This window comes from Camponotus vicinus, unplaced genomic scaffold (genome assembly GCF_025532165.1).
Source record: "Camponotus vicinus isolate PSW18456_S1 unplaced genomic scaffold, iyCamVici1.0 SCAF_6, whole genome shotgun sequence".
In the NCBI taxonomy this organism is placed as follows: Eukaryota; Metazoa; Arthropoda; class Insecta; order Hymenoptera; family Formicidae; genus Camponotus; species Camponotus vicinus.
Window position 1 is genome coordinate 15,403,019 of NW_028141978.1, and position 18,212 is coordinate 15,421,230.

Consider the following 18,212-nt stretch of genomic DNA (forward strand, 5'->3'; position numbering starts at 1 on the left):
TCATCATCCCCCGCACGTGACGTCATCATCCCCCGCGTGACGTCACCCCCCCCCCCGCACGTGACGTCATCATCCCCCGCGTGACGTCACCCCCCCCCCCCGCGCGGCGTCATCCCGCGTGACGTCACCCCCCCCCCCCCGCGTGACGTCATCACCCCCCCCCGTGACGTCACCCCCCCCCGCCGGTTCCCCCTCGCCCCTCACCCCCCCCTCGGAGCCCCTGCGTTAGAAACCTCATAGTCTTACTACTTATATTATATATATTATTTATACATAAGAAATGTTGCATACATTATACAATAAAATTGTATTAATAATATATTTTTCTTACAGGATGGAACGTAATACTTTTAATTTTTTAATATATTTGATTGGGCCAAAATTGGATAATATTCCATTTAAAGGAAGAAAACAAATAGATGTAACAAAACAAATATTAATTACTATCTATGTGTTAGCAACGCCAGATTCATATCGCTCTATAAGTGAACGATTTGGTGTATCCAAATCATGTGCATGGGTTAGCGTAAAGAGAGTAGTTCGTGTTATATATAGCATCCGAAATCAATTTATTAGATGGCCCATTCATGAAGAAGCTGAAAACAATTGGACAATCATTCAGAGATTATATGGATTTCCTAAAGTTTTGGGTATTATTGATGGAACGCACATAAACATTCCTCGGCCGAAAGAAGATCCCAATAGTTATATAAACAGAAAAGGCAGATTTTCTATACAATTACAAGTAATAATTATTAACAATACATACATATTATTAGCAATTTTAGCAAACTATTGTACAATAAATTATATTTTTTTAGGTAATATGTAACAATGAATTATCTTTTATTCACGTATTTGCGGGAATGCCAGGATGTGTCCATGATATGCGCGTGTTTCTTTATTCTGGAATTCAACAATATTGCACTCCAGAATTTTTACCTGACAACAGCCATTTATTAGGCGATGCAGCATATACTCTTCAGAAAAATGTTATGGTGCCATTTCATGATAACGGCCACTTAACTAGAGAACAAAAAAAATTTAATCATCGTTTGTCATCTGCTCGAATGACTGTGGAAAGAGCCATAGGACTATTAAAAGGGCGATGGCGATATTTATTAGATAAATTACCTATGACAAGAACAAATTTAATTCCTTATTACATAATTACTTGTTGTGTATTACATAACATATGTTTATTACGAAATGATGGTATTGAAATACCTATTATTGTACCTGAAATATTACATGATATGGAACCACTAGATATTCCTAATGCTTTGAAGGAAGAAGGGAATATTAAAAGAAACAGATTAATAAATATAATTGCTCATGATAATTTTGAGAGGATTAATTCAAATTCGTAAACACAAAACAATATATGAGATATATCTTGTATCACATGTTTTTTTAATAGTAAATAAAACATACATATGTATTAATACTTTGTTTTTACATTCTTTATTTTATTTAAATTGAATATAATTAAATAATTATAAACAAACATGAAATAGAATTTATAAGAATAACATACACTTGTATTTTTAATAATTTATAATCTCTACTATATATGAAAAAAATAACCTCCATAGTATTTTAACACAGTATGAGTATTTATATTAAATTATATTTTTAAACTCAATATTTTCTTGAATTAAATTAGAAAATAACAGTATTAATAAAAAAACACATTTTCTGGGAAAGCATAAACTCTATCTACTATATAAAAAAAAATAACTTGTAGCATTTTGATAATATTACATATGAGTACTTATATTAAATTATATTAAGGCTGAACACAACATTTTCTCGAATTAAATTAGAAAATAATAGTATTAATAAGAAAAACATTTTCTATGACAACAAATAATAAAGAATTCTAATATTAATGTTTAAAATTATAGTATAAACTTCTTAACCGTTAGAAGTAAAGTTTTAACCATTAAAAGTAGAGTAAACTCCTTAACCATTTAAATGAAACATTTAAAAGTGTTCAATACTGTTATTTCTGTTTTTGAAATGCGTCTTTTATCTCTTTTAATATTTGTAACTTTGTTGCTCTGTAATTGGCAGTTTCTTCTCTTTTTAATCTTTTTTCTTCTAGTGAAACTCTTAAATAATTTGCTCTTTCTTCAATTAATGACATCTTTCTTCGTTCTAAATACAAAATTATAGTTATTAATAGAAAAATATTGACATTTAAATAAAAAATATGATAGTTTTAAAATAAAAAATTTTGATAGTTACTTTTACTGACTGGTAATTCATTTTCATCGCTATCAGTTAATGATGAAGTCTCGCGTTCTTTAATATTTGATATCCTGCTACGGATAGCGGTTTTACCCAATGTTTTTTTTGGAAAATGTCATCTAACACCTAAAGCATTAATTGTTAGAATTATATGCACATGCATACACATACACATATATACAAGAGAATAATAAAATTCTTTTAATTATATATTGCATTATACAGAAGTTCACATGTCAAATTAAACATAAAAATAGTATGACAATTTTATAATTAAGTGTAACTATTATTGTGTCAATATATTACATCTAAATAAATCCAGTCTTTTCTGTCGTTGCCACTTTGAGCATTATAATCCACAATTTTCCGATATTGTCTCTTTAATGCATCCATTTTATTATTACATTGATTGCCTGTAAAGTTATATTTTTTCTCATTCATACATTTAGAAATTGCTATCCACATTTTCTTTTGAAAACCTTTTCCCAACATATATGATTTTTCTTTATAAAAAGATATTAGAAGAAGTGTAGCCTTCTGTCCCCACTTATCTTTGCTTATTTCTAAAATAGAATAAAAAATAATTATTACATATCACTTGTTACTACATTATTATTACACTTTTAATTTACCTGTATTGTCAGAATTGTTTTCAATATCAGAAGTTGTATTATCTTGAAGTGGATTTTCATTGGTATTATTAGAAATGACATTATTAGAAATGTCTTCAATATCGGAAATAATATCATAAAATATATTTTTATTATTAGAACCTGCAATACTTGTTATGTTTGTATTGGATTTATCGTTATCATTTACCACCATATTTTTTTGTGAAGAAGAATTATGTGTATCTTTACAATTAAGAAACTTATTATAATTAAGTTTAGCTTTTTCTAACAATGTAGCAGCAAATATCATGTCTGTAAAAAATAATAATGATAATATAAATATACATAAGAATCTCATACAGCACGAATCTTTCAATTATATTGCAGCAATGTTGCAAAAATATAATGTTGCAATGTATAGCTGCAATGTAATTAAAAAATTTATACTGTATGCGAATAAGGTATAATCATAGGAAGTCATATAATACCGTAATAACCTTGACTTTTTGTTGTATCATAAATATTATATTAATAATTGTCATTTATCATTGATTATTATAATACATACCTTTATGAGCACGATGATAATTATCTTCTGTAACTTCTATTACATATTCTATATTTGTTGGTTCGTCTACCAATTTTAACTTTAATCGTTGCTTGTTTAATCGTTGATCGTTGTATTCAACAAATAGTGTGGTTTTTTTCATTTTTTATTTGGTTTTAATACGAAAAAAATAATGTAAAAAGGAGATCTGTAAATACATTTATATTAAGTTTAAAAAACAGTTTATAATCGTATTGAGAAAAAATAGTTTATATTGTACAGTCAGTCAAGTAAGTCAGTCAAGTAAGTCAGTCAAGTAAGAGCGTGTTCGGCATAACTAGCAGTTGGTAAAAAATATCGCCCTAATTCTTTCGTGAATAGATAGAGGGAGCCTTTGCCCTTGATGCATTATCAAGAAAGATTCAATTGACATTGAATTTTTGTCAGAGAAACACGTAAAGCGCCATGAGTGCCGCGTACGCATCGCGCTATGAGGCTGTGTTCCTCTGTACCCACCCGAAAGGTCCGAAAATGTCTCATGCAGCGGCTGCTAAGTATATGAGGAAGTCGAAATCATTCGTCAGGAAGTGGGTGCAGCGATATAAGGAGACAAAAACTGTCGATGACTTGCCGGAACGTGGCTCGATAGGCAAAGTGTCCCCTAAAGTCGATAAATTGATATTGAACTTGTTTTCGCGGAATCCTGGCTTAACACTGCGTCAAGGAGCAGCATAATTGAAGCAGAAAGGTTTTGATTTATCATACGAAAGTATCCGAACCCATCTCCATGCTCATGATATCAAATGACGAAGTACAGTGAAGAAACCTTTGTTAAGTGAAAAGCACGTGACGAAGCGACTCGCTTGGGCGAAGGAATCTGGCATCATTACACTTGATTGGCCATCGCAGTCGCCCGATGCAAATCCAATTGAGAATGTGTGGGCATACATCAAGCACAAGCTTCGTGGAAGGAAAGTATTCACTTTGAAGCAGTTAACCAGAGAAATTCGTCGCATTTGGAGGTCCTTGCCGCATGAATATGCCGTTAACTTGGTCGAAAGCATGCCTCGGAGATGCCAGGCAATTATCGACGCCGGTGGTGACTGGACACATTATTAATACAATTGCATCTTTGTTCTGATCGAGTACAATGCACCCACGTATTTAAAAATTTTATTCAATAAATTTTTCTACAAATTAACCCGAACACGCTCTTACTTGACTGACTGTATTTTATATATGTGTGTTTTACAAATATATTTTACAAATAACTACAATAAAATAGAAATATTGACTCTTTTTCATAGAAAAAAGAGAAAGGGAAAGAAATCATAGGTTAGAATAATAGATTTGTTCTCTTATAATTATGATAACATTCACTCATGTGTATGAATTACACATAAATTACGTAAGTAATGTATTTGATATAAGAGTATTTAATAAATATTTATGGTATATAATCCTACACTTCTTTTTTTAATTAAATTGTATTATTAATCACTTTTTACTGGATTACACTAACTTTTATTGGCACTTTACTGGCAGTAAAATAAAAACGCAGCACCAGTAATTTTCACTGCTGCCAACTGCCCCGGTTTTACTGCCAGTAAATGTAACTATTTTCGAACACAACCCTAGAATTATTTTTCGCGTGTCAGCTCTACTTGCTAGTTTGATTAGAGAAGTTATAAAAATGCCCACTATTGAGGAAAGAAGAAATGAAAATTATCAGCTATTTCGAGCTCTTGGATATGGTAACGGAGCAATTGGTCTGCCTGGGATTGATGGTGCAATTGCACACATATACGTTTAACATATACATGATTTCGTAATATTGACGTAATAAAAAAGGATATTTTTCACTAAACGTACAGGTATGTTATGTATTATAATTTATAATTGATAATATCTAATAATTATTTATATAATGTTAATATTGTTGCGTCTGCGGCGACGACCTCGATATATCGAACGTGCGCACGACACAACTCTCGGCACACGCTTCCACTCGCGCACTCGGAATAATGACACGGTTCTTTAGAACATAAGAACTTTAATAAGCAACACAGAACACAGACAATAACTCAGAATAATAATACAACGGCTTGTATATAGAGACGCGATCGCTTAGCTTGACAGCTGGCTCCAGACTCAATGACAGTCGTTGTTAAAAACAAACGTCTTGACAACGTGCGCGGAGATGATCTTCTTCCGTCGATGAACTTCCCGCCGATAGAATAACGGGTGGCGAATACATCCGTAGGGACGGGACGCGGGGGCGCAACAATATATATACACATTTTAATTAATATTAACTTATTGACTTCAATATAATATAGATAATATAATATACAGGGTGAGCCATTTTAATTAACGCACGCAATTATTTCGGAAACAAAGCATTTTAGATAAAAATGTTTCAGACAAAAGTTTTATGGTTTCGAAGGGGCCATAAGATGGTATCATTGGTTTGACACTGAAGAGTCATTTGAAGGTCACGTGAAGGTCACTTCAATTTTTTTAAATGGAACACCCTATATATTTTTGCACACTCTTGTAGCTCATCTCGAGAGCTTTCCAAAACACTATAATTAAGTACCTTTTCGTTAAGTACTTTTTGAGTTATGAGGCTTGAAATAATTTCTTAATTTTACATAAACCGTAAAATATCTTGTAAAATATTCATTTTTCGATTATCTTACCTTAATACTTTTACGTACAAAATAATGAGAGGAATCAATTGGTCTAAAGAAAACACAGTTGTTTTGAAGAAAAAATATGTAATTTGCAATTAACAATTCCATATTTTTTCTTAAAAACAACTATGTGTTTTCTTTACACCAATTGATTCCTCTCATTATTTTGTACGTAAAAGTATTAAGATAAGATAATCGAAAAATGAATATTTTACAAGATATTTTACGGTTTATGTAAAATTAAGAAATTATTTCAAACCTCATAACTCAAAAAGTACTTAACGAAAAGGTACTTAATTATAGTGTTTTGGAAAGCTCTCGAGATAAGCTACAAGAGTGTGCAAAAATATATAGGGTGTTCTATTTAAAAAAATTGAAGTGACCTTCACGTGACCTTCAAATGACTCTTCAGTGTCAAACCAATGATACCATCTTATGGCCCCCTCGAAACCATAAAACTTTTGTCTGAAACATTTTTCTCTAAAATGCTTTGTTTCCGAAATAATTGCGTGCGTTAATTAAAATGGCTCCCTGTATATAATATAGATAGACAATATACTATTGTTGTACCTCGAATGGAATTTCTTAATATTGTACCAAAATATCTTGGCAGTCAACATGATAGCAGGATTTTTCAAAATTCAAGAATATATATACAATACGTACAGGGAAAATTGAATGGAAAACTAGTTGGTGATTCGTTATCCGGCTTTACCATTTCTTTTGACACCGATAGGAAATTCTCAGACAGATGAAGAAATAATGTAAGAATATCTTTTTCACATTTAATATTAAGTACTTATATTTGTCACTTTATTAAGAATATTTATTGAATAGCAAGTAGAATCCTCTTTTACATTCAAAACAACTTTAATTCTACAAGATATGTATTAAATTAGATTTAAAAATTATTGAATTCATACCTCACATGATTCAATCTATCTTTAAATTCTGTATATTTCTATTATTTTCAGATACAATACTATTCATGCAAGAACGAGATAAATTGTAGAAAGAACATATGGTGTATGGAAACGACGATTTCCTTGTCTATCAAGAGGACTTAGCACAAAATTGTTATGTTCTACATCTATTATAATAGCATGTTCAGTGCTACACAATCTTGTTCTTATATTTCGTGATGAACTTCCTGAGGATGAAGAAGATCCATTTGATGAATACGAAGAAGTTCCAGTTAATCCATCACATTGGCAACCAGGAGAAGGGTTTGCAGTAAGAGAAGCTCTCATTGACCGTTTATTACGATAAATTCTCGAAAATATTATTAATTCCACTATGTACATTATTATTTAATTTACATTTTGATAAACATTTCTTGTAAATATATTTTGGAAATATATTTTTGTAATTATCGATTATGATATGATCGTTATATTCAAATCAAATATATTATAATCAAATATATCTTTTCTTAATTAAAAGATTATAAAATTTTGTATACACTAAAATTGTACAAAATAAAATTATGAAATATTTAGTATATATTTCTGTTGTTTTATTTAAATTATAGGACATATCTGACCTAGTATTAAAAAATAAATTTTATGACATATATGATATATCTGACCTAGTATTAAAAAAATCCAAAAGTTAAAAAAGATTTTGTATATAGAATATATTTATTTTTATACGTAACAAAATATGCTCTGTTTATATATATATATTGTGACCGTTAATTCTTTAAGGGCTAATGATTTTACGTGGCCGGTGTTTTTGGCCCGCGGCACACCTTCGGCACGATCTCCTTACATAACAAAAAAAAACGTTTCTCTCCAAAATCGAATATATGGGCGCCAGGTGCGGTAATCCGCACCGCTCTATAAAATTTACCGTATCGGCAGTACACAAAGAATGCAAAATTCTCAGAAAAATCGCGACGGACGCTCGACTAGCCCCGTCTCGAAATTGGCAGAGGGGGGGAGTCCGTGTTAACAGTTCACAAGGAAGGATCGAGAATACAAGGTGGCTGCAAATAAAACATAATATTATAATAACAAGAATTAATATATTTAACATATGAATAAATTTTAATGACAGACAGATTCGTGTAGATGCAAAGCGGTTTTATAATATTGATTATCCGATTATTAGCCGGCAGCGACGGGCCGGCATTCGAGCGCGATCACCGCGGTATCATATGTCACGCGGCAGAAAAGTATACAAGAAAAGTCCCGGAATTCCGCGCTAAACGAGACTTGTTAGAGTTTCGGCAGCTACGAATCCCCAAATAACTTTTAATAATGAGCACTGCGGTGTCGACTCCTTTAATGACATCCGTCTTTCGCGAATAGAAATAATTAATTATAGTAATGGATCTACCCGCCGCACACGCAGTTAACAGAAGCGAATATAGATGCGAACCGATTATACAGATCTGCTGCTTCAACGAAAGAATTTAGCGACTACTAACGTATCTAACAGGAACGGTTGAATCTAGACACGAAAAACTATCAATAACAATAAAGTATCAAATGACTTGAGCCTCGGAAATATGCGAGCCGATGCCGCAACGAATTTGTCGGTTATTGGATATCGCAATCGCCTTTGTGTGTGAGCTCGTCGTATCGAAAGTTTAACAGGCAAAGATTTTCACAAAATCACAATAAACGCAGCAAGAAAGACAATTAATTTGACTGTCGGCGCATACTCGGGAGAGAGGGCACTTAATTTTATTTGAGCTCGAACAAGACATGTCGGCCGGCCGCCATACGTTAATGCGCAATTACCGAAAGCATGAATTCGTCTCACGAAAAGAATTTTTAACGGCAGCAATTCGGCAGCGATCCTGTTCGAGCTACTTCTACCTGACAATCTAAACGATAAACGGCCTGATGGGGTCGACGCTCGTCTCATCGATGACTCCGTGAGGTCCTCGGCGCTCTCGGCATCAGCGTGAGAAATCGATGAGTTTGGGCCGTCGTACTCCTCGCCGGTCCGCCGAACAGTTACGAGCGGAAGGCCCGTCGGATTCATGCCGGCAAGTTAATGTATAATTAGGCCACTTGTGGCGCTTCCGCTACCCTCAGGATCGTCACGCGTCTCAATTAATCCTGCGGCCTTCAGGGCCGTATTCGCGCCTGTCGCTCCCTGTCTCTTCTCTGATTATTTTTCTTGGCCCTCCTGTTGAAGCCCGGTGTGAGGGGTTTTTACGGTAGCCGCTCGCCGTAACTATTATGGTTCTTCGGTAGCGCTTAATTCGGCCGCAGCGGCTCCGTTTTCGGGGTTCCGGAGTTCGATCTCATTTCTCGGTCGACCTTCCCCGATTGTTCCTCGTACCTGCTGAGTATAGGGAGGTTTACAGGGGCGGCAGCGAAGTCTTAAATTGACGTTATAATTTTTAGGAAAGTAGAAAGAGAGGTACTTAGCTCGGCATTCTCCTTCCGGTCGGCGCCTCCGCTCGTCCCGTATCTCTTGGTCCGGTCTTCCGCGCCGTGTCGAGTCACCGGGTGAGATTCCGCTAGCGTCCCCCATTACAGTAGCGTCTAATCTTAACATTACTATCGCCATAAAAAAAAATGAATTTTTACGCAAGGGAGGCGGGTCTGCTCCCGCCCCCAAAATCCGCTCTCTCTCCCTAAATCAGGGGAGGACGAGGGCCCAAAAATTCCTCCCGGTTGGATCTCGCGATCCTTGTGACGTGCCGCCAGGCGTCACGTCACAACTCCCCCCTCCTAAGAGAGGACCGAGGAGGTCTCGGCTACCGACCAACGTCGACAGCCGTCAGCCTTCTAATGCTCCTAAATCTCCAAATTCAAAATTAGTCCACTCTCCTCCATAGCCGCGCCTGCAGTCATCCTCATACAGGTTACGAACACGCAACACCACAATGATCATGCGACCACAAAGCCAAAGCAGAGTACAACCGAAACAAAGAGGAGCTCTTATCCTAAGGGGCGTAACAGCAGGAAAGGGCTAGGAGGATAGAAACCGACTAAGGCGATGCTGTGGTCCCTCAATCTATTTTTATTCTCCATCAGAGAGGAGCCGGAAAAAAAAATGGTACAAAAGGAAGGCAGAAAAGAGAAGAAAAAAAAATATAATACATAGATGGAGGGGTTGGCGGCAGCTATTAATGGCCCAAATATCCTCTGTCGGGGTGGTAGGGCCCCAGGTCTCTCCACTCCTCCCGGCATCTGGGGCAGGTCCGAAGGGTGACTCCGTCCCGACCACATCCATAGTAGTACTGCCGGTCCCCCTTGGGCCACGGACAGGTGGAGTAACGATGGTCGGGGAAGCGGCAGTTCCAGCAGGTCGTGGAACCTCTGGTTGGTGGCCTAGCGGCCACTACCGAGTTGAGCGGCGGCACGACCTGTCTCCGGTGGAGGCGGAGATGGGGGAGTATGATCCCCCATCATCAGGCCGGAGCGCCTCAGAGAGGCTGACAGTAGGAGGCTTTGGCCTCTTCCCCTTCCGGGAGTGCTCCGGGGCACGGCAGCTATTGCGGATGGATGGGTGTCCGCCTGGACCCCTTGGGACCGGGTGACGGCCGCTTCCGTCTGGGCACCCGCGTCTTGTGACTCCGGCGCGGCAACCCCGAATAGGCGTTGTCCCAGGGTCCTTCCTCCTGAGGCCTGGGTCCCCCGCTCCCTAGTACGGGGAAATTCCCGGACGGCCGCTCCCCGGGTGGTAGTGCGGCGGCGGTCCCTATTTTCTGCGAGGTCCCGGAGCTCTATCCAGAACCCCGGGTACCGCTCGTGTATTTCTTCGATGGCATCCCGGTATCGGAGCCTGAAAGTTCGCCACTCATCCATTTTTCGCTCGGTTTCCTTAACGCTTATACTTTCGGCAGCTATCTAGGGAAGCGGAACATGGTAGGGTTTAAGATCCTGCACGTGCACCTTACCCGCAAAATCGCCACTCAAATAGACGAGCTCACACACAACAGGCGAGAGCATGCGATCAATGCGAAAAGGTCCGTGGAATTTCGGTGATAACTTTGCGGCAATATTCTGTGCCGCTGACGATAAAACATGGTGGCGTTTTAATACTAGATCGCCAATCTGAAAAGCAACATTGCGTCGCTTCAAATCGTAATACGTGGCTTGTTTGCGGTAGGCCTGCTCTAAATTCTCGTCCACCCAGTCGTATAGAGTACGTAATCCTCTCATACGCTTGGACCAATCCGCGGTGTTCCGCGGTTCGATTTCGGCCGTCCCTCGGCAACGATCGCGTAAACTATTGGATGGATCTAACTCTCGTCCTAAGTTTAAGAACGCGGGTGATGCTCCGATCGAGGAATGATGAGCCGTATTATAGGCGAAACGAAAGTCTTTCAAGTGCTCATCCCACTCCCGATGGTCTTGATCCAGGAACGCGACAATCATTGTTTTTAAGACCCGATTCACTCGCTCTACGGGATTCGCTTGTGGGTGGTACGGCGGAATAGTGGTGAGTTGGATTCCGTGCTCTTCAGCGAACGTTTGCAATGTTCGGTTCGCGAATTCCGTGCCGTTGTCCGTAAGCAGGGACTTTGGCGTACCCCACCGCGAGACTACTTCCTCTAAAGCTTCACAAATCTTTTTCCCGTTAGCGGCGCGTAGCGGAAAACACTCTACCCACTTTGTAAATAAGTCCTGCACGACCAGGACGTATGTGAATCCGGACTTGCTTTTGGGAAACGGTCCCATTATATCGGCAGCGATGACAGTCCATGGGCCCTCTACGACGCGTCGGCCCATAAGTCCTGTCGGGGGAGCCTGTTCCACTTTCGTACGTTGGCACGTGTCGCACCGCCTAACGTATCTCGCGACATCCCGAAACATGTTCGGCCAAAAGTACGCGACCGCGAGTCTCTGGAAGGTCTTTTCCACCCCTAAATGTCCGGACTGCGGCTCGTCATGCGCCTCTCTCAGAGCCTCCCCTCGCCGTTCTTGCGGTAGTACTAATTTCCACCGATCTAAATCCTCGACAATGTCCGACACGATCGCCCTTGGTCGACAGTAGTATATTTGACCATCTACAACTCTCCAATCCGTATATCTTTTAGTTCGGTCAGATACCTCCCTGAAACGCCGGCGATACCACTCATCTGCGGTATCGGCAGCTGAATCTGCTTCCGCGGCAACTAATACTTTAACCTCGGTGTCACCTTCATACATTCTCGACAGAGCATCCGGTACGTGATGTAACGCGCCTTTTCTATGCACTATCTCGTAATCGTATTCGAGTAGCTCTAAGGCCCACCTTGCGAGTCGACCCGTAGGATTCTTAAGATTATGCAACCATCGCAGGCTACTGTGATCGGTTATTACCGTAAACTTATAACCCTCTAGATATGGTCGAAATTTCTTAATAGTCCATACGACAGCTAAGCACTCCTGTTCTGTGACGGAGTATTTCTTCTCCGGATCGGACAATGCTCTACTCGCGAAAGCTATAATACTTTCTTGTCCCTCGACTGTTTGCGTCAAAACTGCTCCTATCCCGACAGAACTCGCGTCTGTTTGCAAAACGAAGGGAAGATTAAAATCTGGACACGATAAGGTTGGAGCGGCCATCAAATGTGAACGGATCTGTTCAAAAGCACGGGCTTGATCTTTCGCCCATTCCCAACGTTGATTCTTTTTCAGTAATCTTGTTAGCGGTTCACTGAGAGTCGCGAATCGCGGGATAAAACGCCGATACCAGGACGACATACCTAGGAGCCGGCGTAACTGCTTAACATTCCGTGGTGGCGGGTATTCTAAAATGGGTTGAACTTTGTCAGGATCCACGGTCAGCCCGTCCCTTTGTACAATAAACCCGAGGTAGCGAACCTGTGAGCGACAAAACTCACATTTCGCCGGATTTATCGTGAGACCGGCAGCGAAGATTTTGTTTAATACACGTTCCAACCATTCCAAATGTTCGTCAAAAGTGGGCGTTACGATTACTATGTCGTCCAGGTACGCGAACGCGTGCGGTTCCATCTCCGGCCCGATTAATTTGTCTAATAAACGCTGGAATGTCGCGGGCGCTCCTGTCAGTCCGTAAGGCATTCGCGTGAAGTGGTATAATCCTTTTCCGGGTACGCTAAAGGCGGTGATCTCCCTGCTTTCCTTGGCCAGAGGTATTTGAAAATACGCCTGACTCAAGTCAAGAGTCGAGATGTACTTTGCCGATCTTAGTTTATCTAGAATGCCGTTCATGTTCGGCAGCGGATATGCATCCTTCTTGGACACGCTATTAACTCTTCGAAAGTCTAAACAAAATCTGTATTTCCCGTTAGATTTCTTTACCATGACGATAGGATTTGACCACTCACTAAAAGAAGGCTCTATAATTCCAGCCTTTAACATTTTATCCACTTCATCGTGAATAGCCTCCTGAACCTTAGGTGAGACTAAATAACATCGCTGCTTAATAGGTCGATGGTGACCAACGTCAATAACATGCTCTGTAAGAGAAGTGACACCGGGGTTTTCGACAGCTATCGGTACCCTATTCTCCAAAAATGACTCTAGGCGTTCATTCTGCAAGGGTGTCAACTCGGGGAGTCCACAGCATACTCGCGATTCCTCGTCCTCCGACTCAAACGGATATCTCACGGCAGGACTATCTCTAAAATTCCACTCCGATAACTCATAATCCACAACTACGCCAAATTTTCGCAAAAAATCCATGCCGATTAAACACGAGACGGTCAAGTCCGGCAGCAAACAAGCGGAAATGGTATGAATCCGATCCCTTAGTCGAAACGATAGATCGACCTCCTCGCGCGCTCTCGCTATCTGCCCATTCGCGGTGCGAATCCGAGTAACTCGTTGCCGAGTAGGCAGATTCAACCTTCGAACAATTTTAATGGCCTCAGCCCCGAGGATCGTACGAGTCGATCCCGAATCGACGAGCGCCTTTAAAGGTTCCTTATTAATGGCAACGATAAGATAATGCAATGGTGGTAGCTCTAAAGAATCGGTGGGATCGACCATGTTCGAAGACAAGACTATCTCGCGCGTGGAGCTCGCGACGCGGGCCTCCCCTTCATTATTCAGAGTCGCAGCGGCCCTCCCTAACGACTCTCGGCCCCGTTTCCCGAACACGAGGGGCACGTTTTCACGGTGACATTCGCCTTGCCGCAACGGTAGCAGTATTGGCGGCGCGATTCCGAGCATTCACGCGCTATATGGCCGGTCTTTTCACAATTCCAACACTTCACCTTTCGGTTGGAAGTCACTGACTTGCTAGAAGTCGGAGCGGAAGTACCGGCGGTCGCGGCAGCAGGAGGTGCAACGGCAACGGTCGCCGGTGCCGTTCGGGTGTCGGTTGCCCCTTTCTGTGCTCGTTTGTCGTTCTTCTTCTTCTTCGTGGGCTGCACGTCAGTTATTCCGGCGGCAGCTACGGCAGTCGGGCCTTTCGCGGTTTTTCGCGGAGGACGATACGCTAAATCAGGAAAAATAGACTGGTCCGGAGTCGGCGGAGGACGATATTGCGCTAAAGCGTCGTAGCTACGTTCAACACGCGTAGCCGCATATTCTAGCGAGGCGAAATCATAAACATTACAGCGGTGAACCGAAATCTGTAAGCGTGGCAGCATATTACGATGGGCGTAATTTAACTGTTCCTCCAAACTCCACGGAGGACTTAATCTATCGAAAAGGGCGCGAATACAGGTTAAATAATCCGCGATAAGTTCGTGTTCGCCCTGCGTACGCCGCATGATCTCGTCTCGTAAGGCAAATTGGAAGTCAGGATTCCCGAATCTTTCACGCCATGCAGTCTCAAAATCTCGCCATGTCCTCCACTGATTACGTTCACCACGGTACCAGTATAGCGCGATGCCCGTTAAAAAGAATGGAATGCATTTAAAAATTTCTTCGTCGCTGACTGTTATCAACGCGCGGCCCTCCTCGATACGCGTTAGAAACGTTTCCGCGTCGCTACCTCTCGCGCCGGAAAATTGCAAATTCCACCGACGCATGATATGATAAACGTCCATGGCGGAAGACGCGGGTCTCGGAGTGGTTCGATTATCCACGGGTTGCGGGGGTAGTTCTATTCGCGGGGGTCGTACACGCAACCGAGAGCGATCCCCCTCTGCCGCCCCCTCGGCAGCTACGGACTGCTCGTCCCTGTCACTGGGCCTTCTAGGCGCCCCTTCCGGCTGTTCGAACGCTTCCAGATCGACTCCGGTGGGTGTCCGCGGCGTCTCCCATCCCAGTAGTGTGCAGTTCTCATGCTTAATTAATCGAGCCCTTAACGCGGGGGCGGTACCCTCACTGCTCTGACCCCGTCGTTCCAACTCCGCCCTCAGCTGGTCCACCGTCAGCGCGTGAACCCATTCCGTATCGTTCCGATTTTCTACGCTCATCGCGAACACTCGATCTCGAAATAAAATTCAAAATTGGCCGTTATCTCACGGCAACTATACGAATCGAAAATATACGTGTTTCGATCGACGAAAGCTGTGGTTCCCCGAGGACGCAAATATTTGTGTTACACTGCGAAGGCTTTATTCGAGAGATCCTTGAGAGAAGCTAACAATGACAATCGTTAAATTCGAAAATAATAGGCGAACGCTCCGAACGGTAACACACAAAAATATAAACACTAACGCGAAGATAAACGACTCTAATGTTCCGAAAACTCCGAGCAAGCAATCCTTACTAATATAATTTTCCCAAATAATTTCCCTCTTATAAAATCACACCGAAATTCCACAGATAAAAAAAAAGATTGGTTTAAAATAAGAATTTTACTATGGCAATTAAATCCTGAAAGAAAGGCACATTAATACACAGAATATACATCAAGATAAATAATCTCAATCGCTAACAAGGCAAACGGTAAAAGAAAAAAAAAATACACAAGAAAAAGAATCCAAAAATAGCACACATCAATATACAAGTTGTAAAGCCGAATATTATAGCGGTCGGCAGCAATTAATGCGCCAACAAATGAAAGAAAGGAGGAGGGTGCGCAAGCATTCCAAATTTAAATAAATAATAAGGTCCTCTATATTGACTTTTAATTCGCTACGTTGACTTTTCAACATCTTACAAAACAAAACAAAAAAATTAAGCAAAAGATTACGAAGTTTCCAAGAAGTTATCAACAATCATTAATAATAACCGAGAGATAATAATAAAAGCTCCAGAAGTGAATAAAATTCTTAAAAAGTTGAATTCCAATATATAGTATCTCAGAAGTTTTAATATTGAAAACAAAAAAATTTAATATTTTCATTAAATTAAAATAAATTACAAAAATTTTTTTTTTTTTCAATCGACAGCTATAATTTTAGATATTTCATTAAATCGACAGCTATAATTTTAGATATTTCATTAAATCGATTAAATAGACGATATTACTAATATTTGAAAAGTTTCCCGTACGGGAAAAATATTAATCTGTATTATATACGCTTCTGAGACTTCCCGATACTTTCAAAACGGTTGTCTTCAAAATCATATTTGCTTGCGACCCTCAAATACAAGAGAAATACATGTTCAAATATCAGACACAGAGAGATATCACAACATTCAAAATTCAATATATATTACAGTTGACCTTGTTATTCTCGAGTTCCTTCTTCCTTGTGTCAATGAATCTCTAACGGAAAATTTGAAATCATGAGATGCCCTGTTTTTAGTGGGCCCCACGTTGGGCGCCAATTTGTGACCGTTAATTCTTTAAGGGCTAATGATTTTACGTGGCCGGTGTTTTTGGCCCGCGGCACACCTTCGGCGCGATCTCCTTACATAACAAAAAAAAACGTTTCTCTCCAAAATCGAATATATGGGCGCCAGGTGCGGTAATCCGCACCGCTCTATAAAATTTACCGTATCGGCAGTACACAAAGAATGCAAAATTCTCAGAAAAATCGCGACGGACGCTCGACTAGCCCCGTCTCGAAATTGGCAGAGGGGGGGAGTCCGTGTTAACAGTTCACAAGGAAGGATCGAGAATACAAGGTGGCTGCAAATAAAACATAATATTATAATAACAAGAATTAATATATTTAACATATGAATAAATTTTAATGACAGACAGATTCGTGTAGATGCAAAGCGGTTTTATAATATTGATTATCCGATTATTAGCCGGCAGCGACGGGCCGGCATTCGAGCGCGATCACCGCGGTATCATATGTCACGCGGCAGAAAAGCATACAAGAAAATTCCCGGAATTCCGCGCTAAACGAGACTTGTTAGAGTTTCGGCAGCTACGAATCCCCAAATAACTTTTAATAATGAGCACTGCGGTGTCGACTCCTTTAATGACATCCGTCTTTCGCGAATAGAAATAATTAATTATAGTAATGGATCTACCCGCCGCACACGCAGTTAACAGAAGCGAATATAGATGCGAACCGATTATACAGATCTGCTGCTTCAACGAAAGAATTTAGCGACTACTAACGTATCTAACAGGAACGGTTGAATCTAGACACGAAAAACTATCAATAACAATAAAGTATCAAATGACTTGAGCCTCGAAAATATGCGAGCCGATGCCGCAACGAATTTGTCGGTTATTGGATATCGCAATCGCCTTTGTGTGTGAGCTCGTCGTATCGAAAGTTTAACAGGCAAAGATTTTCACAAAATCACAATAAACGCAGCAAGAAAGACAATTAATTTGACTGTCGGCGCATACTCGGGAGAGAGGGCACTTAATTTTATTTGAGCTCGAACAAGACATGTCGGCCGGCCGCCATACGTTAATGCGCAATTACCGAAAGCATGAATTCGTCTCACGAAAAGAATTTTTAACGGCAGCAATTCGGCAGCGATCCTGTTCGAGCTACTTCTACCTGACAATCTAAACGATAAACGGCCTGATGGGGTCAACGCTCGTCTCACCGATGACTCCGTGAGGTCCTCGGCGCTCTCGGCATCAGCGTGAGAAATCGATGAGTTTGGGCCGTCGTACTCCTCGCCGGTCCGCCGAACAGTGACGAGCGGAAGGCCCGTCGGATTCATGCCGGCAAGTTAATGTATAATTAGGCCACTTGTGGCGCTTCCGCTACCCTCAGGATCGTCACGCGACTCAATTAATCCTGCGGCCTTCAGGGCCGTATTCGCGCCTGTCGCTCCCTGTCTCTTCTCTGATTATTTTTCTTGGCCCTCCTGTTGAAGCCCGGTGTGAGGGGTTTTTACGGTAGCC

General features: G+C 40.5%; 1 protein-coding gene and 1 pseudogene across 1 annotated transcript; one reads left to right on the plus strand and one right to left on the minus strand.

The window, feature by feature from the left end:
* The first annotated feature begins 280 nt into the window (after positions 1-280).
* LOC145973163 (uncharacterized) lies at positions 281-1,370 on the plus strand. Its single transcript, XM_083102405.1, has 3 exons — positions 281-285; positions 334-745; positions 822-1,370. The coding sequence occupies exons 1-3, from the start codon at positions 281-283 to the stop codon at positions 1,368-1,370; spliced, it is 966 nt and encodes a 321-aa protein (XP_082958531.1).
* A 635-nt stretch (positions 1,371-2,005) lies between these two features.
* On the minus strand, positions 2,006-3,574 carry LOC145973531 (uncharacterized; annotated as a pseudogene).
* Between the last annotated feature and the right edge of the window lie 14,638 nt (positions 3,575-18,212).